At 36.4% G+C, this 26,634-nt stretch overlaps 1 protein-coding gene across 2 annotated transcripts in view; it reads left to right on the forward strand.

The window, feature by feature from the left end:
* LOC129257458 (transmembrane protein 209-like) overlaps positions 1 to 21,727 on the forward strand; it is a 32,125-nt gene extending 10,398 nt beyond the window's left edge. For both annotated transcript variants that reach the window (XM_064096810.1, XM_054895782.2), the window contains 10 exons: positions 1,204 to 1,327; positions 2,120 to 2,209; positions 4,427 to 4,671; positions 5,714 to 5,810; positions 6,502 to 6,627; positions 10,635 to 10,732; positions 12,077 to 12,191; positions 12,984 to 13,078; positions 16,649 to 16,722; positions 17,821 to 21,727. In XM_064096810.1, the coding sequence (XP_063952880.1) occupies positions 1,204 to 1,327; positions 2,120 to 2,209; positions 4,427 to 4,671; positions 5,714 to 5,810; positions 6,502 to 6,627; positions 10,635 to 10,732; positions 12,077 to 12,191; positions 12,984 to 13,078; positions 16,649 to 16,722; positions 17,821 to 17,875 (1,119 nt within the window). In that variant the 3' untranslated portion in view covers positions 17,876 to 21,727. The remainder of the gene's footprint in view (positions 1 to 1,203; positions 1,328 to 2,119; positions 2,210 to 4,426; positions 4,672 to 5,713; positions 5,811 to 6,501; positions 6,628 to 10,634; positions 10,733 to 12,076; positions 12,192 to 12,983; positions 13,079 to 16,648; positions 16,723 to 17,820) is intronic.
* Positions 21,728 to 26,634: the final 4,907 nt, after the last annotated feature.

Here is a 26,634-nt window from a genome sequence, read left to right on the forward strand (position 1 = left end):
AACCACAAATTCTTTCAACTCGGTGTCTGGCGAAACGTTCAACCTTTTTTGTGTTCTTACTGTCAACACTGTCCAGAAGTTCATCCATTTCTTGATCAGTCAACAAAACAAATCCTAATCCTCTTTGTTCATTCATACTGATAATCCAATTTATATCCAACAAGGGGCACGACAAAAGCAGAAAATAAACAAATCCGTTGCAAGGTCAATCTAGTACAGCAACCCTTACCCAACAAAAGTCGCGATTGCGCTACGTCAAGCTACGTGTAGCTGACTGAAATCACGAGTGCGTTTAACGTACTGTATTGCCCGCGTATTGGTCTACAAAATACGTGCAGCGCAACTGGAATTTCTGTTGCAAATTTGTTGGTGCGAACTTACTTCAACTTGCCAGACGTCTGCGCTGCGGAACTGATCATTACGTACGTCGCGCCACAGTGCAGACCTTGCACTATTCCTGCACTCTGACGTCAGAGTGCAGGATAGTGCATTTGGTATGACGTCAGAGTGCAGGATAGTACATTTGGTATGACGTCAGAGTGCAGGATAGTGCATTTTCGCTGCCATATTGCAATTCGCTGAATGTCGGATTACAGAACATTTTTGGGAGTTGTATAATAACAAATAGCAAATAGGTATGAGTGCGATGGTACAAGATTAACCATGAGGTAAAAGAAAGATATGCCTCAATGAAAAGAGTGTCTCTCTTTCATGGAATGCAAAGTCTTTTAATATTGCACAGATAAGAAAAGTTGCTGTTTGTGTCGTACAACACCTTAGGAATTAGCAAAAACTCCCAGTTAATCTATGGAAATTAGGAAAGGAATATCAGAGTAAAAAGCAATGTCCCTGAATAACACCATGCAAAATGCACACTTAGGTAGGTTTAATTTAAGTGTGCATCATATTTACAGCATGCTTTTTCATTCAGCCAGTTGATTCTGCACGTATTGCACCTGGATTTATTTACTTTTAGATCAGTATGTTGAGCGGTATTATGATGTCAACTATAGAGCAGTACAATGGTACATTTTTTACGGTATCGAATGATGGTATAAATCTTGCACATGACATTAACCATTGTAAAATATTTAATATGCATCATTTCCATTTATTTGTAAATAACTAAATTTGTACAAATATTGACTGTTTATGGTCATCATTGCTTATTTTCTGTTTGTTTTTTTAATAATTCTCTGATAGACTCCAGGAAGCACTCCTCATACTCCAGCTGTTTCTTCATCAGTTCTGTTCAGAGATACCAGTGGAAGTGGTGGAAGTCATCTTCGACCCAGACACAAATCATCCCCAATCAGGCACTCTCCTTGTAAGTCATGTGAAAGCCTCTGAAAAGTTTTTGGTTAACCCCTTAATTGTGTCTGTCACTGTTCCAGTTCATTACTACATTATATGAAAGTGAATGTCCTGAAACTGTTGTGTCGATGAAATTAAAAAAATATATAATTGAATCATTTATTCATCAACCGATCCACACACTCTACCCTCCCATCCATCTACCATTTATTTTTTTTATTTTTTAATTGATATATTCATATTCCACAAATCATCAAAGTACATTTGGTAATAAATAATTTTTACAATGAAAAGATGCATCAACTGCATAACACATGCAGGATTAAAACGTACCAATGAAATGGAAAAAAGTGGAGGGGCCTACTAAAAAAGCAAAGCTTGTAAAATGTAGACCCCCTATCAAATTTTTATACAAGGGTTATATGATATAAGTAGAGTAAAAATAATCAGCAAAATTCTATAAATCTATATAGATATAACCACTGTAACACAAATGTATATACACTGTATACAAAATTAAATATCCATCCATATCCATCCATCCATCTATTCATCAACCCCCCCCCCCTCCATCTACCATCCACCTGTCCATCCATCCATCCACTCACCCATCCATACATCTCCCAATCCATCTTTCCACTCACCCATCCATTTTTCCATCCACCCATCCTTCCACCATCCATCTTTCCACCCATCCATCTTTCCATCCATCTATCAGTCCACCATGATGTGTAAATGATATATCTGGCTCATATCTTGATGTGTACCTGTAAATGTAAAATATCTTTGATTTGTTGCTTTCCAGTGATGACGCCAGATACAGTTATTTCTGATGAGGCTGCTTTAAGAAGCTACTTATCTTCATATGAAGAAAAGGAAAAGAAAAACATGCTTGGTAAGAAAAGTTAACATTCAGATAAGATTTTTATAGTTATATACAGTGGTTATTGCTCCCATGTTAATTTTTGTCTCGCCTGCATAGCAGAGCAAGACTGTAGGCGGCGTCAACATCAAATCTTAACCGAACATTAAGATTTTGAAATGACATCATAACTTAGAAAATATATGGACCTAGTTCATGAAACTTGGATATTAGATTAATCAAGTATTACTGAACATCCTGCCTGAGTTTCAGGTCACATGATCAAGGTCAAACATCATTTGGGGTCAATGAACTTGGACCATGTTGGGGGAATCAGCATCAAATTTTTAACCTAAGGTTAAGTTTTTGAAATTTCATCATATATTAGAAAGTATATAAATCTAGTTCATGAAACCTAGACATTAGGGTAATGAAGTATTACTGAATATCCTGCCTGAGTTTCAGGTCACATGACCAAGGTCAAAGGTCATTTAGGGTCAATGAACTTTGGCCAAGTTGGGGAAATTTTATTGAATTACCAATATAACTAAGTTTATGGATCTAGTTTATAAAACTTGGACATAAGAGTAATTGAGTATCACTGAACATCCTGTGCGAGTTTCAGGTCACATGACCAAGGCCAGAGGTCATTTAAGGTCAATGAAATTTGACCATGTTGGGGGTATTTGTTGAATTACCATCATAACTCTGAAAGTTTATGGACGTAGTTCATAAAACATGGAAATAAGAGTAATCAAGTATTACTGAACATCCTGTGCGAGTTTCAGGTCACATGACCAAAGTCAGACATCATTTAAGGTCAATGAAATTTGACCATGTTTGGGGTGTTTGTTGAATTACCATCATAACTGAAAGTTTTTGGACCTAGTTCATGAAACTTGGACATAAGAGTAATCCGGTATCACTTACAAGTCTTAGGTCACATGAACAAGATCAGATGTCATTTAGAGCCAAATGAACATAGTATTATATCATTATATGATATAATATAGTAGTTTTCAAAGTCAGCACTGCTATATTGAATTGTGTAATGCAGGCGAGACTGCCAGAGGCGCTCCACTTGTTTTTTGTCTCGCCTGCATAGCAGAGCGAGACTATAGGCGCCGCTTTTACCGACGGCGGCGGCGGTGGCGACGGCAGCGGCGTCAACATCAAATCTTAACCTAAGGTTAAATTTTAGAAATGACATCACAACTTAGAAAGTATATGGACCTAGTTCATGAAACTTGGACATAAGGTTAATCAAGTATTACTGAACATCCTGCCTGAGTTTCAGGTCACATGACCAAGGTCAAAGGTCATTTAGGGTCAATGAACTTAGACCATGTTGGGAAAATTATTTTCAAAATCTTAACCGAAGGTTAAGTTTTTGAAATGACATCATAACTTAGAAAGTATATGGACCTAGTTCATGAAACTTAAGGATAAGGTTAATCAAGTATTAGTGAACATCCTGCTCGAGTTTCAGGTCACGTGACCAAGGTCAAAGGTCATTTAGGGTCAATGAACATTGGCCGTGTTGGGGGTATTTGTTGAATGACCATCATAACTTTGAAAATTTATGGATCTAGTTCATGAAACTTGGACATTAGGTTAATCAAGTACCACTGAATATCCTGTGCGAGTTTCAGGTCACATGACCATGGTCAATGGTCATTTAAGGTCAATGAACTTTGGCCGTGTTGGGGGTATTTGTTAAATTACCATCCTAACTGAAAATTTATGGATCTACTTCATAAAACTTGGACATAAGAGTAATCAAGTATCACTGAACATCCTGTACGAGTTTTAATATAGTTTTGTAGTTTTTTATCTCTAAAAAAACATTTTTATTGTTTATGGTATTGGAATAAACACCCCTTACTCTAGCAACATCATTAAGGGAATCCAGTCATTATAAAATTATTTATATGATAATACAACTAAAAAAGATTATGGCCATTTGAAAAATGAGATCAATACAATTTTGTAATTTTGTCAAGATAAATAGATTTTGACAAGTGATATAGACTAATGCCCCACTCCCTTCCATTTACTCAATTATCAGCAATTAGTGGTTTTCAAAGATTATTTAAGTCACTCAAGTTTAGATTTTTAAAGATTCTGAACCTCGGTCAGTCACAATTTTTCATTTTGAAACTCCTATATCCAATCGTAAAGCAATCTATGATTAAAATTGTGTCTCAGTAAATTAAACTTGTGTTATCAACTCTGCAACAACAACAACAGGAATGCCAGACCAATCTCCAAACAGTAGCCCGTCCTTCTGGGCCTACAACCGGTCAGCTGCGGACTTCACCTACCTGCTGGGCAAGTATCAGTACCAGCTAGCCAGTAGGTCTCCTCAGTCTCCGGCTACTGGACGGGGCAAGGATGACCAGGACTATCCCGCTACCTACGGAGCAGAAGAGGCCTGGGAGAAGCTAGAGGTGGACAGGGAGACCCTTGACCGGTGGATTGCCAATTTAAGACAGGTGCGTTGGTATGGGCCATAGGAATGATTTTTCGAGCATTTCACTATCTTTGCACCCTTATTTTGATATCACTCCTACAGGTGCTTTACTTGGTATCTGTATAATTGGCATTAAAAAAAAAAGAAAATTAATGGCCACATATGCAGTAGTATAATAATAATAGTAATAATAATGATAAGAATAATGCAGAATGCTTATTAAATACTTAAAAAAACTTATTAGTTCTCTTAAGCTCTTATAAATATGAATGAATAAGATTAAGATATCAAATTAGTATAGAAAATATAAGCCTTATAACAAGAAAGTTATTACAAAACACAATAAAATGATTCATCAGTTATAACAATAAGATAAAGCAGAATATAATGTAATGTAATTTTTTATAATTCAAAAAGATAAGGAGCAACCTTCATGTATATGGAATCATAGGCGGCGGAAGCGGGGGGGACAGGGGGACCTGTGCCCCTCTAAATTCGGGGTGGGGGTTGGTCCCCCCCCTAAATTTTTTGTTGAGAACCGTTTTTTTTTTTTTTTTTTTTGCTGGTCAATTTTGTTTCCTGCTTCACCCTTAAATTCAGGTGTCCCCCCTAAATATTTTGTGTTCCCCCTCTAAAACTTTGGTTGGTAACCTTTTTTTTTTTTTTTTGCTTTTCAAAAAATTTTGGTGGTCCCTTTTAAAAATGTTGTGTTGATAACCTTTTTTATTGATTTTTTTTTTTGGCTTGTCAAATTTTTGAACTGTGTCCATCCCAAAATTTCAGGTGGATCCCCCCTAAATGTGTTGCCTTCCGCCGCCAATGTATGGAATCAACCTATTCTAGATCTGGATATATGTGACTTCTTTTTTTATTGCCTGCATCCTGCTTACAACACATATGCAGAGAAAAAAAACAATCAAATGATTATCCTAATCCAGACTAATGAAAACCCTGTGAAGGCCTTGAAAATGAATAAATATGGTGTGTAATATGCAAACTACTGAATAGCAATGAATGAGATGCCTGGGTATATGTTTATTTTGTTATTTTTTTATCTATTTCAGTGGCTGAGTCAGACTGTACTTGCACCTATTGTCAAAGAGATAGACAATGTTAACAAGACACTCCATAGGCTTGGACATGGGGATCTACAGATAGGGGGTATGTATATAGTTATACAGATAAGGGTACAGATTGCAGTACCGTTCCCAGGTTCAACCTGGTGGGTGTTTCATAAAACTGTTCTTAAGTTACAAACAACTGGGCCCCGTCTTACAAAGAGTTACGATTGATCCAATCAATTGTAACTCTATGGAAATCCATCAGTGTCATATTTTTTCTACAGAAAATTTGCACAATGTCCTTTGTAAACAAAGAGAAGCACAGTGAATTTTCTAGAAAACAAGGAATGCATGAATATAATCATAGTTAGAAAATATTTTGAACAAACATGCATAATAGATGTTGACGTTGATGGCCGTCCATAGTTGTGATTGATCGGATCAATTGCATATCTGTGTAAGACGGGGCCCTGGTGTTCCTTTCTTGTGGTAAATGAAACCCACCAGATTTCCATAGGTGTTGATTTTGTTCGTAAGAAAGGGTCACCAGTCATTCATGAAGTCACTCATAACTTACAAAATGCTTTATGAAACACCCACCAGGACACTGAAACTTAAAGCTTTAATAACAATGGCTAGTTTTTACAATGGATCATACACATTAATCAATGCAATCAGTCATAGAAATCAGCTTCAAAATCAGTTGCGAAACTTTATGTTATTGGGCTCAGCCGCTCAGGACTTTGTAACACAAGAGAGTAATGTTGTGTTTTTTCCAAATCTTGCTTCAGATACGAGTATATCAGCTCTTCGTCAGGTTGCCATTTTGAAGAGCCAGCATGTACCTTCGCTCAACGTCCTGCTCTCATACCTTGATATATCATCCAACCAGGAATACATTATACAGAGATACAGAGGTGAGAGCTCATGCTTCCTTTTTATCCCTAAATAGATTGGGCCATTTCTTTGCAACATAGATGTCAAGCCAGTATAAAATCAAAAATTCCTAAAATAATTTTATTTTTTATTATCATGAATAAAATATGCAAATTTATTCATGAAAAACATTAATTGCATATGTTATACCAGGGTGCGACATAAGCGCTTGCCCGATTGCCCGGGGCAAGTAAAAGTTAGAGTCGGGCAAGTGTTTTTAAGCAAAGACAAAAACTGCTTGCCCGAATCGGGCAAGCAAAATTCTCCTATGGAAATTATATTTTAGAAAGATCACCCATATTTCACCATCAAAATATAGAAAAGAAAAAGAGACAAAAAAAAAGCAATATCCTTAATTTCTTCTTTCGAATTGCAAAATTTGCGCAATGTGCGCCATTTTCTGCAATAAACACACAGCTCAGAGACGTACACACACACACACAGAATCACTGGCAGTCTAGCATACATGTACCTAGCTAGCTAGCGCTTAGTCCACGCAGCCGATAAGCATGTAGTTAAGTTTGTACGAGTACCGTGCTGCACGAATGAAGTTTGCTCTGGAAGAAATCTCCCACAGAACTGTCAAAATTCACATTTCTTACCAATGAAAATTCTTGTAGTGTCCATATTTCCTAAAAATTGGAGGTAGCTCTGTCATTTGTAAGCAGTAAAAGGAGAAATTTTCCCTTCTGTTATGCTTCAAAAAGATCGGGTTTCAAATGATCGTCTGTATCGCACACACTGAAATACATTGTTTGACAGTCCCACATATGCATTTGTGTGTATGTTGATAAACGTGGTTTCTTTCGTAACTATTTTTTTAGCCAAGGAAATTGATAAATTTTCTTCTTTATCTATGACTGGATAGTTTGAGCTTTCTTCCTCTCTATTTTCTTTCTTTCTGCCTATCTTTCCTTCTTTTGAATCTCTTTTTATTTCTTTAAATTTCCTACCTTCTTTTGTTAATTTTTTCTGTTACTATAGCTGTCTTTCTTTTCTTTCTATCTTTTTATCTTTCTTTCTTCCATCCGCCCTTTGTTTACCTATTTCTTTAATCCTTCCTTCTTTTTCCCCTTCCTTTCATTCTTTCTTACTATCTTCCTTCCGTCCATCCATTCTTTACCTTTTCTTCCTGTCTTTTTTTCTTCCTTACTTTCTTCATCCCTTTCATACTTTCTTTTTGTCTTTCATTCTTTCTTTCTTTCTTTCTTTCTGTTTTTCTTTATTTCTGTCTTTCGTTCTTTTGATCTTTTTTTTCCATCCATCCTTTCTTTTCTTACTTATTTTTCATTCTGCCTTCCTTCATCTCTTTCCTTCATTTCTTTCTGTCTATCGTTCTATCTTTTTTTCCTTCCTTCCATCTATCCTTATACCTTTTCTTTCTTCCTATCTTCCTTCTTTCCTTTCTCTCGTTTTCTTTCTTTCTCATTTCCTTCCATCAATCCTTTACCTTTTCTTTCTTCCTTTCTTTCTTTTTACCTTTTTTCTTTCTTTTTCTTTTTTATTCGTTCCTTTCTTTCCTTCCTTTCTTTTCCCCTCAGTTTTTTTCTATTTTTTTTTCTTTCCTTCCTTCTTTCTTTCTTCCTTTCTTTCTTTCCTTCTTTCTTTCTGATTTTCATTTTTTTTGTCTTTTGTTCTTCTGATCTTTCTTTTTTTTTTCATCCATCCTTTCTTTTCTTCCTTATTTTTTCTTTCTGCCTTCCTTCATCTAGTGCTGCAAGTCAGGCGGCATGTTCGGGTTCTGTTCGGTTCGGCAGGGTTCGGCAAATTTTTTCTGAACTTTGGTTCGGTTCGGGGTTCGGCAATAAATGCGCAATTAAATTATCAACACATGAAACTAAAGATTGCCAACCCTCCAACAAATTAACATAAGCAATATCTGTCGTATATTTATAATAAATTTTGTTTTTATAAAGAATGGTTATAAAAATTGCTGCATAACTTTCTTTTATTTATTTCAATCTTGAAACCAAAAATAAGAGTCGTTTCTACTTTCATTTTTAAATTGAATAAAAAAACAAAGAAAATAATATTGATAACGAGAGAATGAGGACAGAAACAGAATTACAAAGAACAGAATATTTTTTGTTCATTGATTATTCCATGAAAATATGATCATGATCGATTACAATGCCATTGCAAACGCAGCTTCTCCGATTGGAATGTGTTGATCGGGAATGTCGGAACAGTAGACAAACAACCTCCACTCAACTGTTATTATACTGGTAAAATTCACATTCCAAAGAATATGAAATCTTTTAGAAAGTCCCTATTTTCTGAAAAGTGGTTAAATCTGGTCAATCAATTACTTTAAAAAGATAAAATATCAGTCCATTCTTGGTCCCGAAAGATTGACACTCGAGTGACTTCAAACATATTTCCAACACGAAAATGAGTACATGGGACTGTACTGTGTATTTTAGTGTTATGAAATCACTCGGCGTTGATCGTCAGAACCAAGAAGGAACTGAAAATTTATCATTTCATTTTCAGTAAATGACCAGATTAAACCACTTTTTAGAAAATATTGACAATGGAAAAACATTTCAAATTCGGAATATGAATTTTACCAGCGTAATAGCAACTGAGAGCAGGTTGTTTGGACGTCCTGTTTTCCTTTCCTTATCAACCATTTCCGGTACACGATCAGGGAACATGCGTTGACTTGCTTTGAATTTTTATCTTTTCCGTTTTTTCTAACCTCAGTACTTCATCTCTTATTTATTTATCTTTAATATTGATATGTATATTTCAGAAGGTGAAATATACATACTTTACCATTACTTTGTCAGTCACAAGGAATGAATTTATGTCATTTTTTTTCTATTATTAAATACAAAACAATTACATGGACGCCCGATCACAATCATGATCGATTACACTTATACGTAATTCAACTACACTTTTTAACCGAGTTAAGCTCGATTGACAATGGAAAAACATTTCAAATTCAGAATATGAATTTTACCAGCGTAATAGCAACTGAGAGCAGGTTGTTTGGACGTCCTGTTTTCCTTTCCTTATCAACCATTTCCGGTACACGATCAGGGAACATGCGTTGACTTGCTTTGAATTTTTATCTTTTCCGTTTTTTCTAACCTCAGTACTTCATCTCTTATTTATTTATCTTTAATATTGATATGTATATTTCAGAAGGTAAAATATACATACTTTACCATTACTTTGTCAGTCACAAGGAATGAATTTATGTCATTTTTTTCCTATTATTAAATACAAAATAATTACATGGACGCCCGATCACAATCATGATCGATTACACTTATACGTAATTCAACTACACTTTTTAACCGAGTTTAGCTTAAAATGTCCCCACATTTTATGAGAAAAATAAATAAATTCATGGTAATAAAAAAATTGAGACTGATAAAAATTCAATCAAAGACGAGACCGAAGCTGTCATACTTTGTCATTTACGAGGAATGAATTTATGTCTTGTCCTTTTTCTTACGGGCAAGTATTTTCCAACTATTTGAAAATTTACTTGCCCGACTGGGCAAGTGCTTCAAAAAAGTTATGTAGCACCCTGGTTATACCCAATTTCTTTGTTTCTTCATCGTTTGTTTTTCATTGTTTAGTTTTCAATCAAAATTTTTACAGACTATTTTTTTAAGAAGTAAATTTAATCCTAAATTAATTAAGCAGACTATTACGAATTGAAAATAATCTTTCTTTTATGAATTTCATCTCCCATTAACTTTGTACATGAGGTATGAGAATGAGCCATTTTTGGCATGACATTGTCTCGTAAAAGTCATGTGGTCTCACAATGCCAAACCCACATGTCACAAATTTGATCTCAAATGGTGTACAAGACTTCAAAGAATCTTTGCGCATTCCAGAAAAATCGTGTGAAGTCCTTTTAGGTTTAATCCTTATTTATTCAGTAGTTTAAGATGCATTTCTTCATGCATTAGAAAAGAAAGAATCTTCAAATCAATTTTGCAAATTTCTGGCACCTTTTCCTCAGACCTTGCTCGAGGTGGTTACATCTGTGAGTTCCGCTGGGATCAGGGTGGAGAGTATAAGGGCCGCAAGTGGCAGAAGGATTTGCCTACCGACTGTGTGGTGAGTAAATAGTATGAAATAATACACATCATGGAGGGCATTAGTAAGAATTATTCACTAGGTAACTATGGAACAGCTCTTACTATGCCTTGGGCATTTTGACTTTTTTAAAGGTAACAAGTGTGTGTAATTATATTAATGCTTGTGTAATATGATGTTTCTTATATGTTTTCAAAGAAAGTGATGTTGATCCTTGTAATTTGATAAACCATCCTCATCTCAAAACCATGATTGGTCAATAGAACTAGTCGTTAGTATTAGTCATTAGCAAATTTGCTTGTTAGCTAAAACAAAATGGCCCGAATTCACAAAGGTGGTTTTGAAAACCCACGGTTGAGTCCATGGTTTATGCAGATTTTCTGTATAAATTATGCTTATTTACCGCGTATATAAAAAAAAATGTCCAATGCTGATGCGCGCTTTTGTCACAGTGCGCCAAATTGACGCCTGTTGCCGTGGTTATGCACGCTATTTTATTCATGAGTCCGCTGTTTATTCATGAGTCCACTCTTCAAACAGTGGACTCATGAATAAAATAGCGTATCTAACCATGGTAACGGGCGTCAATTTGGCGCACTGTGACAACAGCGCGCATCAGCATTGGACATTTTTTATACACACGCCCGATACGCGCCAAATTAAGCGTAATTTATACAGGAAATCTGCATAAACCATGGATTCAACCTTGGGTTTTCAAAACCACCTTTGTGAATTTGGGCCAATAAGACTGGTAAAGTGAAAGAGTTCAGTTGGTTGTTTGATTAGGATTCATATCTCTGTTTTATGATATAATTGATAATATTGTGTATTTATATAGCTCATATCACGTTATCATCTAATGTTTCTATGCTTCCAAAACTACACTTTGGATATTATTACCCTGGCCTTGGCCTGGCCAGCCTTTATACACCACACAATTATTTAAAGCAATTCATTCCTGCCAGGTACCCATTTACCTCACCTGGGTCAAGTGCAGCACAATTTGGATGAATTTCTTGCTGAGGGAAACATTGCCATGGTTGAGATTCAAACCCAAGTTCCTCTGATCGAAAGGCACTAGTTTATGATGCTCCCACACTTATTAAAGATATCTTCTCTATATATTTTTAGGATAGAACAAAAATTTAGATAGAGGTTAAAAAATATATATGTATTTTTTTAAAGGTGAAGATAACTTTTTTTAAAAGGTGATTCAAAATCTTATAGAAGAGTATTGTAAGTTCAATTTTGGGGGACTTATAACAATATCGTGTTTGAAAAATGTAATTATTTTATCCTGTAATTTTGTGTTCATTTCCTTGAGCAAATTTTCACAAACTCTTCTGTACTTATTTATTTCTGCAGCTTGTACTCCATGCTCTATGCACCTATCTGGATTCCTGCCTTCCACCCCACCCTAAGCATCCAGATGGAAAAATCTTTACTGACCAATACTTCATGAAGATGCCTGACAAACCAGGTACTTTTTAATTTGATTTTTATTTGTTTGTTTTCTTTCTGCATTTATATCATTTGTATAATAAGTTGATTGCTCTTTTGGACTTGAATCCCAGATAAAGTTGACCAAAAAAAAAATATATATATATATATATCATTCCAAACAAATATGATCCACCAAATTATTATAACATTCACAATGAGCAGGAGAGGATTGTCATCATGTGCAGATTGTTTGAAAAAATGACCTGTTGGCTGTTTCTCATTCTAACCATTGTTCATGATATATGCCTGAATACATGAGAGCGTTTGATAAAAGTACTTATTGGATGTTTTACCCAACAAAGTTTGTTTGATCTGACATTTACCATGGTAGCATTCAGACACTTGTCCCTCTCAGCTAATGAAAACCAAGGTAAGTTGTCAGATCTGACAACTTATGTTGGAAGGCTAATGTTGATGAAACACTTTTAGTGATGGTTCAAACTTTTGAAAATATGATGCCGCTTGATTGACCAAGAGCACATTTTCCATAGAATTCTAGCAATTTTTTTGTAAGAAGTTTTAAATAACGAGCATTATTTTATTGTCAGATTGACAAATTTTTGTAAACTTGAATCTAAATTCATTTTTTGGATTAACAAATCTCCAGATTAATGAAGCTTCAGAATGTCAAAACTGCAGAGTATATAAACATTTGGAATAACAAGCTGTGACCGATGGTATTAAAAATTTTACCAAGCCCCTACATTCTGATCATCACATTTTTATGCAACACAAATTATCCAATCTTGATGTTTCATTGTTTTTGTAGATCTGAAGAAGGAAAATTTGCTGCTCTTCCAATCCAAGATCAACCCACCTCACTACAAGGTTATACTTGGTGATGATACATGGGACCTACCAAAGGTTAGTTCAGTACAATCTTAGACACCCCCTCCCCCCTCACTACAAGGTTATACTTGGTGATGATGCATGGGACCTACCAAAGGTTAGTTCAATACAATCCTAGACACCTCCCCCCCCCCTCACTACAAGGTTATACTTGGTGATGATGCATGGGACCTACCAAAGGTTAGTTCAATACAATCCTAGACACTCCCCCCCCCCCTCACTACAAACAAGGTTATACTTGGTGATGATACATGGGACCTACCAAAGGTTAGTTCAGTACATTCTTAGACACCCCCTCCCCTCCCTCACTACAAGGTTATACTTGGTGATGATACATGGGACCTCCCAAAGGTTAGTTCATTTCAATCCTAGACACCCCCCCCCCCCTCACTACAAGGTTATACTTGGTGATGATACATGGACCTACCAAAGGTTAGTTCATTTCAATCTTAGACCCCCCCCCCCTCGCTACAAGGTTATACTTGGTGATGATACATGGGACTTACCAAAGGTTAGTTCAGTACAATCTTAGACCCCCCCCCCTCACAGCAAGGTTATACTTGGTGATGATACATGGGACCTACTAAAGGTTAGTTCAGTACAATCCTAGACACTCCCCCCCCCTCACTACAAACAAGGTTATACTTGGTGATGATACATGGGACCTACTAAAGGTTAGTTCAATACAATCTTAGACACTCCCCCCCCCCTCACTACAAACAAGGTTATACTTGGTGATGATACATGGGACCTACCAAAGGTTAGTTCAGTACATTCTTAGACACCCCCCTCCCTCTCACTACAAGGTTATACTTGGTGATGATACATGGGACCTACCAAAGGTTAGTTCAATACAATCTTAGACACTCCCCCCCCCTCACTACAAACAAGGTTATACTTGGTGATGATACATGGGACCTACTAAAGGTTAGTTCAATACAATCCTAGACACTCCCCCCCCCCCTCACTACAAACAAGGTTATACTTGGTGATGATACATGGGACCTACCAAAGGTTAGTTCAGTACATTCTTAGACACCCCCCTCCCTCTCACTACAAGGTTATACTTGGTGATGATACATGGGACCTCCCAAAGGTTAGTTCATTTCAATCCTAGACACCCCCCCCCCTCACTACAAGGTTATACTTGGTGATGATACATGGACCTACCAAAGGTTAGTTCATTTCAATCTTAGACCCCCCCCTCGCTACAAGGTTATACTTGGTGATGATACATGGGACTTACCAAAGGTTAGTTCAGTACAATCTTAGACACCCCCCCCCCCTCACTACAAACAAGGTTATACTTGGTGATGATGCATGGGACCTACCAAAGGTTAGTTCAGTACAATCTTAGACACCCCCCTCCCTCTCACTACAAGGTTATACTTGGTGATGATACATGGGACCTACTAAAGGTTAGTTCAGTACAATCTTAGACACTCCCCCCCCCTCACTACAAACAAGGTTATACTTGGTGATGATACATGGGACCTACTAAAGGTTAGTTCAATACAATCCTAGACACTCCCCCCCCCCCTCACTACAAACAAGGTTATACTTGGTGATGATACATGGGACCTACCAAAGGTTAGTTCAGTACATTCTTAGACACCCCCCTCCCTCTCACTACAAGGTTATACTTGGTGATGATACATGGGACCTACTAAAGGTTAGTTCAGTACAATCTTAGACACCCCCCTCCCTCTCACTACAAGGTTATACTTGGTGATGATACATGGGACCTCCCAAAGGTTAGTTCATTTCAATCCTAGACACCCCCCCCCCCCTCACTACAAGGTTATACTTGGTGATGATACATGGACCTACCAAAGGTTAGTTCATTTCAATCTTAGACCCCCCCCCTCGCTACAAGGTTATACTTGGTGATGATACATGGGACTTACCAAAGGTTAGTTCAGTACAATCTTAGACACCCCCCCCCCCTCACTACAAACAAGGTTATACTTGGTGATGATGCATGGGACCTACCAAAGGTTAGTTCAGTACAATCTTAGACCCCCCCCCCCCCTCACAGCAAGGTTATACTTGGTGATGATACATGGGACCTACCAAAGGTTAGTTCAGTACAATCTTAGACCCCCCCCCCCTCACTACAATGTTATACTTGGTGATGATACATGGGACCTACCAAAGGTTAGTTCAATACAATCTTAGACACCCCCCCCCCCCCTCACTACAAACAAGGTTATACTTGGTGATGATGCATGGGACCTACCAAAGGTTAGTTCAGTACAATCTTAGACACCCCCCTCCCTCTCACTACAAGGTTATACTTGGTGATGATGCATGGGACCTACCAAAGGTTAGTTCAGTACAATCTTAGACCCCCCCCCCTCACTACAATGTTATACTTGGTGATGATACATGGGACCTACCAAAGGTTAGTTCAATACAATCCTAGACACCCCCCCCCCCCCTCACTACAAACAAGGTTATACTTGGTGATGATGCATGGGACCTACCAAAGGTTAGTTCAGTACAATCTTAGACCCCCCCCCTCACTACAATGTTATACTTGGTGATGATACATGGGACCTACCAAAGGTTAGTTCAATACAATCTGAGACACCCCCCCCCCCTCACTACAAACAAGGTTATACTTGGTGATGATGCATGGGACCTACCAAAGGTTAGTTCAGTACATTCTTAGACACCCCCTCCCCCCTCACTACAAGGTTATACTTGGTGATGATACATGGGACCTACCAAAGGTTAGTTCAATACAATCTTAGACACCCCCCCCCCCATTACAATGTTATACTTGGTGATGATACATAGGACCTACCAAAGGTTAGTTCAGTACAATCCTAGACACCAACCCCCCCCCCCTCACTGCAAGGTTATACTTGGTTATGACACATGGGACTTCCAAAAGGTTAGTTCAGAACAATCCTAGACCCCCCCTCACTGCAAGGTTTTACTCGGTGATAATACATGGGACCTACCAAATGTAACTAGTTCGATACACGCTTGGATTACTCGAGATGAATTTTAGGCCATAAATTGCTATTTTTTTCAGACAAGGCCACTTATCAAAGGGCTTTTTTTGTATTACAACTATAAAATGGCCACTAAACTACCTTAGGCCAGTGGAAGAGGCATTTAGGCCAATCAGTAAGGCATCAGAGGCCATTGCCTTGGGTGAGCTTAGATAAATTTGAAGAAAACAAAAATAACTTCTTGTTGATTACTCCGACAAATAGCTTTTGAATTTATGGTTATAAAGTTGCTGCTCGTCATACCCATCTCCCTTTTCACTTCACTTCATTATTTTTTTTTTTGGGGGGGGGGTTAATTCCATTTGTTAATCACACTATTAAATTTTGCTGGTATTTTGGATATTAAAATGTTTGATGTACCGGTATGTATTTTCTACGTTAAGTTTTTTTTTATATGTTCATTAAAATATGAACAAACCTTTATTCATACATGGTCATTACTACATGCTAATTTTGTAAAGAAGTCATTAGAATATATATACATCTCGAGTGGACAAGAATCATGATGTTAAGCTATTCATACATTTAATGTTATAAATATTCTTATTTCCTCCAAATACAGGGAAGAAACAACTTATTTCAGGCTATCCTCTTATTTCTGCATCATATCAAAACCAAAGAGAATGGAATGTTGGGGTAAGTATATCTTATGATATCAGGGCCCCGTCTTACAAAGAGTTACGACTGATCCAATCAACAATCGTAACTCTATGGAAATCCATCAGTGTCATAATTTTTTCCAAAGGAAATTTGCACAATGTCCTTTGTAAACAAAGAGAAGCACAATGAATTTTCAAGAAAACAATGAATGCATGAATATACATTATAGTTCGAAAATATTTTGAACAAACATGCATAGTAGATGTTGACATTGCTGGCCGTCCTTAGTTACGATTGATCAGATCAATCGTAACTCTTTGTAAGACGGGGCCCAGATTAAGTTTAAGGAGTAGAAATCAAATAGTGGGCTCAGTTATGCTGAAATCCTAATAAGAAGCATGTATTCGTAAATGGAGCATTTTTGCAGTGTATATGCTGAGAAATTAATTAATCAATTACAGCTTGGTATTCTAAAGGTTCAATATTTTGAAAATTCATTAGTCAGAAGGTTTGTTAGCCCAAAATTTGTTTATTCCGAAAATGATTAGTTTCAATATTTAAGAAGTTGGTAAATCTGAAAATGAAATAAGGTTCGTTATTCCGAAGCATCATATAGTTTATTAGATATTTTTGTTCTAACGACCGTAATTTCATCTTTAGACTATCAAAAATTCAGTAAAGACAGGTATGATTTGGTGTCCATATTTCATGCTCATTTAATGAATAATTATTAATGTGGTTTTTAATAAAAAAATCACATGGTTTTTATCATTATTTTACTTGCTCTTTTGTAAGAGATCTGCTTGCAAAATAGTGATTTCCTGTTGCTGGTCTTGTAGTTCAGATTTTCCTGGAACTGATACAAAAGTTGACAAAATTTGCTGTTGTTTTGTCAATAGGTATCAAGTTACACCTCAGGAATTTTAGGTAACTTGTCCTGTTGGTGATATCAGATTTTCAAAATAGAAATTACTTTTTTAGATATATGACTGTCAACAAAACAAGGTCATGCATGAATTTTTGGCCACACTAATTGTAAAAATCTATTGGCTCTTAAATCTCGCTGCAGGTAATTATATCACAAGCCAGAATTTGAATGTTCAATTGATTTTGGTCATTTTTTTTTTATCACAGGAGGGTGAACCTTGGACTATCAGGGGTCAACATACTCTGGGTGATTGACAGCTGAGATGGACCAATCAGAACTCATGAAGGGCAAAAAGTAGGCGGAGCTTAACAGCAGGCTACCAATTACCAAAGTTGAAAAAGTTATGAAAGTTGAAAAAGTTATGAAACTGGCTAGTTTATTGAGACTGTTTCCAAAGGTTAATTGAAGAAGGATTTCAAGTGCTGATGCAATTACTTTATTTGATGGAGTCGTGAATGATAGGAAGATGATAAAGAAATGAACACGAATGTGATGTGTGAAGAGAAGGAAAACTGATAGAGAAAAATTCACTCTGATGAACCGATGAATGGTAACTTGTGACAAGAGTTCAGTTTTCGAGGAATGTTGGATGTGAATCGACATGTGGTCCATAAGTATTTTGTACCATGCTCTATCCTAATGGGATGAAGGCTATCAAATACCATCTCCATCGTCCCTTCCCTACACCCAACTGACCCAGTTCGACTGTACAGAAGTGTCTTGCATCTTACATAGTACTATCCCTACCTATATTGTCACTGGGATGTTTAAAAAAGGCTCTTGAATCTCAAAATTAAAAAATGATGAATGCACCTCTGAAAAGGCTGTATTTTAGAAATGGCAATGATTAGCAACCTCATATTGCTTGAAAACAGTCTCTTAACGTCAAAAGGATTCAATGGAACGAAATCCATCAACTGACTTCCCTTCAATGCATGCAGCAACAATAATTTTCTCTGTCTCCTGTATTTTCTTGGCATTATTCATATAATACTGTATAGTGTAGAGAATGGGGCAATTCAACCCTTGATTTGCCTTATGCAGGGACAGTGATTTTTTTTTTTTTTAATAGAATGTCCTTTTTTCTGTTTTATAATGGTAGATTCATTGATTTTTACATAAGTAAAGAACCAAAACAGATTGTCAGTTTTGATTTACCGTTTAAACAGAAAATCACTGTCCCTACTCATGTGCATGTTCACCTGAATTCTATTGTAGTATTTAAGTGTTCTTGGGAACCTCCTGTCTTGTAACGTAAACTCTCTATTGTGAATTGGAAGGCTAGAATGGGGAGATATGTTTGTAATGGTGCACTTTCTTTTCTTGAGTTACCTGCACAAATTCACGAAGGGTGACAATTTAATTTCTGTGAAATCTTAAGTGACAGTGTTGGAAATAATTTGAACTTTTTAGGAGCAATTCATTTTAATTAGGGCAATTCCTGAATTTTAGGGTCTATTTTTTCATTCTGTTTTGTGCAGCAGGCAGATATGCTGCCAAAACATTTCTCATTATTCTGCTGTATGTAGAAAATTTATTTTCTAAACTTTCTTGAATATTGTTGTGGTAGATATTGGGGCAACATTCGAAAAGTTGGTCGCCCCATAGCATTCAATTTGGGAAATTTTAGGGGCGATTAGGGCTGTCAGAGCAAAATTGTCCATCGCTCTCACATATTTCCTATGCTGTCGAGCGGGCAGTTCACCATTTAAACACAATTGCAGAAAGCTTATCCTGCAAAGGACCGTCAGATATCTAATCTCTGGTAGTCAAACCTGCTGGCATGTATAGCAGCTCATGCGAAATGAAGACTCTTATTCTAACGATGCAGGCATTATAAATGATCATTCAGAGCTATTTAAGATGGTGTATCATTTTATTTTTGGTTTTCTTCATATACACCTTGTTCCTTGTGATAATAGCAGCGCTTTGTATCCTCAGGCAAAAACCGCTATACAAAGTCAGCATTTATTATTATTATTATTGCCACAATGAAATAGAATTTGAAAATCAAATTGAAATTATTGAATTTTCTATGAACAGTTGTATGTTGTGAATTTTAATTGAGTTTGATGGTGGCTGTTGGTTACCATCTTTTCAATGAATTGATTTGATTATATTTATTCATCTGCCTTGCTTTATGTCATGAATTGAACACAAATCTCTGCCTTGCAATACTAAAAAAAAATGGCAAGAGCACAAGTACTGTTCCTTTTACATTTGTTTCAGGACAATCCTATGTGAGAAAATGATCAGTTCACTCTATATTTACAGTAAAATAATCATGTCGACAGTCCTGGGGTCCGTTGCAGATAGAGTTACAATCAACTGCAGCTCAAAAAATCAAATGCAACTTGATTTTAACCAATGAAATGCGCTCATAAGGGACTTGCGATTGATTTTCGGAGTTGCCTTTAATTGTAACTCTTTCTGCAACGGGCCCCTGTAACATAAAGCGTAGCAATTGATCATAGGGCTGACTTATGATTGATTGCATTCATTAATGTGTAAGATCAATCTTAAAATTGAGCCCTATAATCAATCACTAAGCTTTAGACCAATATCCTTGGAGTAAAAAAATCTTATACAAACGGAAATCGCCCAATGAAAGTTAGTATTTGTATGATTCATGTTTTGGGGGTTCTTTTTATGAAGATTTTTGTTTGTAGAATGGGCTTGATTTTGTGGTGAATTTACCATAGTAAATATAATAATGTCATCAATAGGATATTTACTATGGTAAATATGACAATGTCATATTTACCATGGTAAATATAACATTGTCAGCAATTTCAGTAGAATGAATTATGGGATGGAAGAGTTCAATAATAGAACAGACATTGTGATATTTACCATGGTAAAACAGCTACACCAACTACTAACAACATTTAGCCATGGAATTATACTTCCCTTCTGGAATTGTCCTTCAGTGTCTGATGAATTTTATTGAACCTATGTTATCAAGTATGAGCACGAAATTGCATATATATGAAATTGTACTTATGATGATATAAAAATAATAAAATTACTAAATGAAATATTTCATAATGGTTATGAGGTCACATTATTACCATCACCTTCTTTTTGCAGGTGCCTAAAGTTGGATCTCTTGGGAAAATAGAAAGAACCGGCAACTAGGATGTTTTGCAAAAATATTTGCAAATCATTTGCAAATTTTCATTGCAAAATCACATTTGACATATCACTTGCAACTAAAGCAAATTCATGTTTACTGCTTGTTTTTTTGCATGTTTCAAAATAATAACAATACATAGAATTTGTATAGCACACTTTCCATCTTTTAATTAGATGTTTAAGGTGCTTCATAGCATATTACAGAAGTTAATGAATTGGACAAGCAGTTAACTGCACATTTGAAATTAATTGCAAGACATGTTTGATTTTATTTTTACCCCAAATGACTTGCATTGATTACAAGTTTCTTGCCATGTCCATTACAAGACGTATTAATGCTTGCTTTTCATGATCTGAAAACATGTTTCCACTTAGCAGTTTATTTTAGTTATGTAAGGCTGACTAAAGTGTGGTTTACAAGGAACATGTGAACTATTTGTGAAGGAATTAAACGTCAACAAAATGACAAGTAAAAACATCCATGGTGCAGAAAAGCTTGCAAGAATTTGTTTTATTTTTTATTTCTAGCCAACTAAAATGCCAGTGGGTGATTGGCAAACCTATGCGCATGTTGATCAAACTTTTGCTGTATAAAATCCTCTGTTAGTCTTGGGCATTCACTTCCTTTGCAAATTGCAGAAAAAATGCACTTAACTCAAGTATCAAGTTTGGACCTGTTCTATATAGGTGCATGGGCCTTGTTTCATGAATCTTCTTTTCAGTGGCAAGTTACTAACTACTGTTATAAGCCACTGAAATGGTGCTGTTTGATTGGCTTAAAGCAAATTTGTCACTGAATTCAAGGATTTGCTGTTTTATGAAACCAGATTCAATAGTCGGTCTATGAATCTAGTGCAGATTGGGATTGTAAGCAAGATGTGCCTTTGATTTTTGTGCTTGCTTCTCATTTTTATGTGGTATGTGTATTGTTGTGTTTACTGTAAGAAAATAAACCTGATTATATGGTGATATTGTAAACTGTTTTCATCTTGTTTTTTTTTTTATCAAACATTCATCATGATTGACATATTTCATAGGGATGCAAGAATACATCGTAAGTAAGTAAGGATGGATATACCTGATTAATTTATAGATTAGCTGTATGGTTGATGAATGGATTGGCTAATGATAGATTGTTTGATATATTTGATTGATTGATTGATTGACTGACTGACTGATTGATTGATTGTTTGATATATTGGTTGATTTTTGTTGGTTGGGTTCTTGGTTGGCTGGCTGGCTTATTAGCTGTATGGGTGATGAATTGATTTGCGAATGATAGATTGTTTGATATATTTGATTGATTGATTGATTGACTGACTGACTGATTGATTGATTGATTGTTTAATATATTGGTTGATTTTTGTTGGTTGGGTTCTTGGTTGGCTGGCTGGCTTATTAGCTGTATGGGTGATGAATTGATTTGCGAATGATAGATTGTTTGATCTGTTGATTGGTTGATTGATTGATTGATCGATCGATTAGTTGATTTTGTTGGTTGGTCGGGTTGTTGGTTGGCTGGCTGGCTTACTGTTTGCTTGATCCCTCTTTTGTTGACCAATCCTAAGCCAGAATGCATGATTTAAAGAGTTATATAACATTGCAAGAGAGAGGGAGAAAAGAAACTTGCTGTAATGATTATGGTGCTTATGATACTCCCCAGGGAGTGGATATCAGGCGCGTATCCAGCATCAGATCCTACAGAGCATTTCATGGGCCCAATTGTCCTGGGACAATAGTGAGTCTACCATCCTTGTGCATGGGCCCATACATTTCTTTGTCAGAGTTGATGCTGGATACGCTATTGAAGATAGTGCACTTCATGCGTGGAACAGTGATGGATCCTATGACTGGAATATTCATTACAATGTAAAGCACTTAGATACAGTATGAAACGCTATGTAAACGTTATTATTATTATCATATTATTGTCAATTGATATGAACCAACTTCAAAAATCTTAACAGTTATCGTTCCGAACAATGGTACGAAAAATAAAAATAGCCAGTTTATTTCCAGTTTCCTTGTAGGATGTAAAATGCAAATTCAATTCAAATTCATAATTACGCCATCTGTGACCTGAAGCTGATTAGGACTTCACTCTGACAACATGGCTTCCATCAAATGCCAAACTCTGATTTTAGATGCATACTGAACTTCAAAATAAAAATAATTTGAATTCTATGAACTTTCATATAAAAAAGGATTTTAAAAAGTCACGTCATAGAATAGAGATATATTATTCTAAATAGTATATATACATCTGCGTTATAGTTGGATCGTGACTGTAATGTGCGGGGGCTTCCCAACTGAATCGCAAAGGGTCGCAAACTTTAAACCAATGAGACAGTAGTATTCGGATGACGTCAATATCAGCTAGCCCGCCATCTCGCGGCGCGTACACACAACAAGATGGAGTAGCAAGCGTGGCGGTGATTTCCGTGTGATGACACCCCAAGTCGGACCTCAGGCTCAAACTCAGTTAAAGACATGCCTAAATAAGGCCCACTGTGCTCTGTACAAGGAATCAAAGCTTGTCGTGCAATCAGGATGTTCAAGACAGCAAATGGAGGAGGGTGTTCATGTAATTCCGGTAGGTATTAGAATTCTAACGAAGTTACAAACTCGTACTCGTACTCGTAGTCGGAGCGGTCTTTGACTTTAGCGCCCAGCGGCGGCAGACGCCGTCGTCAGCCTGGCGAGACTAGACGAGAGTTAGACCAAAAGCTTCGGTCTCTGTTATGTTGGTTGTTCAGCTGAACTCCGTTGGCTTCACTCACCAAATACAGAGACCGAAGTTCTAGCGCGATCTGTACAGGGGACTCAATGGCCATATGTTTATGTACTTAAGATCGGATAAAACGGGGAAGTGAATTTGCGCGACAGCCGAGGTAAGTCACTGTTTTTGTTCCTTTTAACTCGATTTTTCTCCGTTTCTTGGCAATTAATGCCAAGAGGGAATATCAATTTGCATTTTGGTCGCATTAATTTTCAAAATTTTTATTGATTAAAGACAAAAATTGAAGAGCCCCGACGGGGGGATTTTGCATTGCAAGTCCCCTAATGGTGGCTGCACGCTAGCGAGCCGTCTGTGTATGAGGAGAACTTTAAAAAAAAAATGTTAAAAAACTCCTCAAAACAGACGGCTGCCAGCTGTCTAGACGAGAGTAAGCTGCCCAGAATTTGACATGTATTGTTAAAGCTGTTTTGCAGTATTTTTTGTTCTAAAATGTCTTTCCACAAAATGAAATTTAGACCTACATCAATGTTTGGGCATTATCGTGAAATAAGTCACCAGTGACAAATTTCCACGGGGGTCATTTTTTAACCTGAGTGATATGCGGCAATACAGATACCGGTAGGCCTAGTCTAAAAAAAAAAAAAAGTTAGAGCCACGTCAATAACACTAATAGAGTCGCGTGCCGGGGCGTGTCAATCATGAAAAACTGCCGGGGCGTGTCAATCATGGATTTTAAAATTCTTTGTCGATATCACTCCGCTCCGCCTTCTCTCGTACATTTATATTTGTAAATTTCAAAATACACACACTTAGGCTATTTTACATTTCTGTTTGTAAATTTCAGGATACGCGCGGGTGCGTATTCTGAAATCTACAAGTAAAAACGTACTATTTTAGACAGTATGCCATCCTATAGTCTCAACCCAATCGGCTTCTATGTAATAATGTATTGATCTTATAATTTGTCACCAGCTATGGGATTTCGGAGATTTAATATACTGCTGGTGACAAATTTCACGAACAGTTGAATAGGAGACGGATGGGTTGAGGCAATAAATGGATAGCTAACTGTCTAAAAGTGGTAGAGTGGTCTTGAAGAGAAGGGAAAAGAGGGGTTGATGGAATAAAAGGTTAATTACTGTTAATTTATGGAAAAAAAAGAGGTGACAAATTACACGACCAATAAATAGATTCTAATAACATTGATTCATTTATTGGATAGCTAACTGTCTAAAAGTGGCAGAGTGGTCTTGAAGAGGAGGGAAAAGAGGGGTTGATGGAATAAAAGTTTAATTACTGTTAATTTTGTGAAAAAAGCGACAAATTTCACGACCAATACATAGAATCTAAGAATATTGATTCATTAATTGGATAGTTAATTGTCTAAAAGTGGCAGAGTGGTCTTGAAGAGGAGGGGTTGATGGAATAAAAGTTAAATTACTGTTAATTTAGTGAAAACAAGTGGTGACAAATTTCACGACCATTACATAGAATCTAAGGATATTGATTCATTAATTGGATAGTTAACTGTCCAAAAGTGGCAGAGTGGTCTTGAAGAGGAGGGAAAAGAGGGGTTGATGGAATAAAAGGTTAATTATCGTTATTTTATTGAAAAAAGTGGTGACAAACGACCAATAGAAAAGAATTCACGAATTAAAAACAGGAAAAATTAAACACTAAATAAATCAATACATCGTCGTTCCTGATCAATTCAGGATAAAACTAACTTTCTGGAAGGGAAGGGGAGATCATTCAAACAATCCAGGGAATCAATGCAGCATTTTAATTCGACCCCGGAATTCGACTGTCTTATTTTGCATCCATACTGAGCAAGCTGGAGTGAGTCGACTATCTGGAAAATCCGAATTCTGGTAGGAGTCAGATCTGTGAAGTGGTTCTTTCTTTTGTGGCGTGGGATGTGAATGAACTAAATACAAGTTGGTGGGTGGGTGTGTGTGTGTGTTGGGCGGGTTGCAGAAGTTAGCGGGCGGTTCAAGGTTACTAGTAATGGGTGGGGCGCGTAAGATAGGCAGGTTGTACTAGGGAGTTCTCTGTGATGCACATGCTCGAAAGTCACCGACGCTCGGCAGCCTTTATCTATGTTCATCATTCATTGGTCAATGTTTGCGCACGCTCATCAGTCAGCGTTGTGATTGGTCTAAACTTGAAGTCATTGATTGTACTAATTCATTTTGCACATGCCATCAATTTGTTATTGTCGTACGTTTCGTAGTTGGTCGAAACCTCGAATTCATGACAATCCGCTGGCTATGAGGCAGGTTGTTTGATTTAAATCATGTCGATTTAAATCATGATTTAAATCGCGATTTAAATCACTTGATTTTTTTCAAAAAAATCACTGATTTAAATCAACTTTTATGAAAAAAAATTATTTTTCTCTATTTTCTCTTCTTCTTAACAGATACTTTCAATGTAATCATTTTCATTTCTGTTCCACATGCCTTAGAGATACTTTAAAAGAATGATACACCCTCATGGAGTCTGATTTAACACCACTGTTTTATTTTCAAATTGTAAAACAAGCAAAACTGATGAAAACAACAAGTTTCTAACGAAGTAATGATAAATAACTCTTTGTATGTACACCGAACTGTTAAATCTTCAATAAAATAATATATAAAATCTACAAAGGTGCTCAAAGTCCACAACTTGGATACTTTTACAAAACAGCTGAACTACTTGTATGTACCTCCTTCTTGTTACTATTAATACCCATTCTTTCAATTACTTAAGTTGAAGGCATATGTGTTTATTTGATAAGAATTACATGTATATTTGCATGCTTGTGTATTTTCTTATCAATACCCATACATTCAATTACACAATTTCAAAGTACACATGTATACTTAATAAGTAAGAATTTAAAAATGGGAAAGTTGCTGGGCAAGTGTTACTGTATGCAGCAATACAACTGCTGTGCTTGCTTGTTCATGTAATAGTTTGTAAAAAACAGCACATCAATGATGTGGTGGACAGTGGTGCTTATCCTGCATCTTGCAACAAAATTTATTGAAGTTATATTTGGAACTGAGGTTACACTGTAATGAAAACATAAAATGTGTATTTTGTTACAAGCATATCAGGAAGTGCCTATATTGCAAATCTGGTTAAATATTACATTCAA

This window comes from Lytechinus pictus, chromosome 3 (assembly GCF_037042905.1).
Source record: "Lytechinus pictus isolate F3 Inbred chromosome 3, Lp3.0, whole genome shotgun sequence".
NCBI classification, from domain to species: domain Eukaryota; kingdom Metazoa; phylum Echinodermata; class Echinoidea; order Temnopleuroida; family Toxopneustidae; genus Lytechinus; species Lytechinus pictus.